Source organism: Emiliania huxleyi, assembly GCF_000372725.1.
Source record: "Emiliania huxleyi CCMP1516 unplaced genomic scaffold EMIHUscaffold_3945, whole genome shotgun sequence".
Taxonomy (NCBI): domain Eukaryota; phylum Haptophyta; order Isochrysidales; family Noelaerhabdaceae; genus Emiliania; species Emiliania huxleyi.
In genome coordinates, this window is record NW_005199010.1 from 1 (window position 1) to 1,827 (window position 1,827).

A 1,827-nucleotide genomic window follows, 5' to 3' on the forward strand; every position below is an offset into this window, starting at 1 on the left:
CGGGCATGCTCGCCACGCAGGCGGGGGGAGATTGCCCGAGATCTGCGCGAGATTGCCCGAGATTGTCGAGCTGGCGGGCATGCTCGCCACGCAGGCGCGGGGAGATTGCCCGAGATCTGCGCGAGATTGCCCGAGATTGTCGAGCTGGCGGGCATGCTCGCCACGCAGGCGCGGGGAGATTGCCCGAGATCTGCGCGAGATTGCCCGAGATTGTCGAGCTGGCGGGCATGCTCGCCACGCAGGCGCGGGGAGATTGCCCGAGATCTGCGCGAGATTGCCCGAGATTGTCGAGCTGGCGGGCATGCTCGCCACGCAGGCGCGGGGAGATTGCCCGAGATCTGCGCGAGATTGCCCGAGATTGTCGAGCTGGCGGGCATGCTCGCCACGCAGGCCCCGGGCACGATGGGCCCTTGTCTGCCCGAGTGCATCCCTCTTGTCATCGAATGCCTCAACGACTCGAACGCAAAGGTGCAGACGCCGTTCACACCTCCTCTGGAGGCGCTGTTCACGCCTCCTCTGAGGCGCTGTTCACACCTCGAACGCAAAGGTCCAGACGGCCGCAGAGGAGGCGCTGCCCGTGCTCTGCTCGTGCGTGCAGAACGCCGAGGTCGCGTCGACGCTGCGCGACTTCATCATCGACGCGCTCAAGAAGCCGGACAAGACATTCGAGTGCGTGGAGGAGGTGCTGATGACCACCTTCTGCAACCCGATGGACGGTGCGTCCCTCGCCCCCCCCTCTGCGAAGCCTCTGCGATGCCTCTGCGAGCCTTCCGGGAGCCTTCCAGGAGCCTTCCAGGAGCCTTCCGGGAGCCTTCCGGGAGCCTTCCAGGAGCCTTCGAGGGCCCTCCTAGGCACGTCTCTCGCCTTTATGATGCCGATCATCATCCGCGGGATCAAGGACGCAAACTACGAGCTCGTCAAAAAGTCGACCGTCTGCGCGTCCAACTTGTGCGCCCTCATCAAGGATTCGTCCGACATCGCGCCGTTTGTGCCGCTGCTGCTGCCGCTCCTCGAGAAGAACGTCGAGCACTCGTCGCCGAACATCCGCGAGGCGACGCAGACGGCGCGCGAGCGGCTGCTCGAAGGTGATCTCGGGCAATCTCGGGCAATCTCGGGTGCTCTCGGGTGATCTCGGGTGCTCTCGGGTGCTCTCGGGTACTCTCGGGTAATCTCGGGTGATCTCGGGTGATCGATCTCGGGTGATCTCGGGTGATCGATCTCGGGTGATCTCGGGTGATCTCGGGTGATCTCGCGGGCGGCTGCTCGAAGGCGCCGGCGACCTTGTCGACCCCGCCAAGCGCGGCACCGCGGTCGGCGTGTGCGTGCGCGACTCGCTTGCCGCCGCGGTGCCGTCGCTGCCCGAGCCCGTCGCGACGTACCTCTCGCACACGTGCGCCGCCCTGCTCGAGGAGCGGCTGGGCGGCGTCGTGCGCGTGCAGAACTTCCGCCACGCGGTGCCGAGAGCACCCACAAGACTTGCATACAGTCGTGACGAGACGATCAGTAACGAATAGGGCCGTGGTGACAACGGTGGCCCTCAGAACAATCGCAACAACTCACCACAACTCACGACTGATAAGAGAGAATGATGAGAGTGCTTCGACGGACAACCGTGCCAGCTTGAGAGCCATGGTGACAACAATGCCAGGTGCCCGCCACGGAGCAGTGGGTCTCCTCCATCGTCGAGCCGTACGCGGCCGCGGAGGGCGGCGCGCTGGCGCAGGTCGCCACGGCGGCGGTGGAGAACTTCAAGTCGCAGCTGCCCGAGGAGGCGCGCGCCATCCTCGCAAAGTCCGGCGACAAGGACTTTGCACTCGACATGCAAAA

General features: G+C 65.3%; 1 protein-coding gene across 1 annotated transcript; it reads left to right on the forward strand.

Annotated features, from left to right (window-relative positions):
- Nucleotides 1-364: 364 nt before the first annotated feature.
- On the forward strand, nt 365-1,701 carry EMIHUDRAFT_460804 (hypothetical protein; the record flags this gene model as incomplete). The annotated part of the gene is made up of 5 exons (XM_005771002.1): nt 365-468; nt 548-716; nt 852-1,085; nt 1,270-1,454; nt 1,649-1,701. Coding segments are annotated over exons 1-5 (732 nt in total), but the record flags the coding sequence as incomplete, so codon positions are not given.
- Nucleotides 1,702-1,827: the final 126 nt, after the last annotated feature.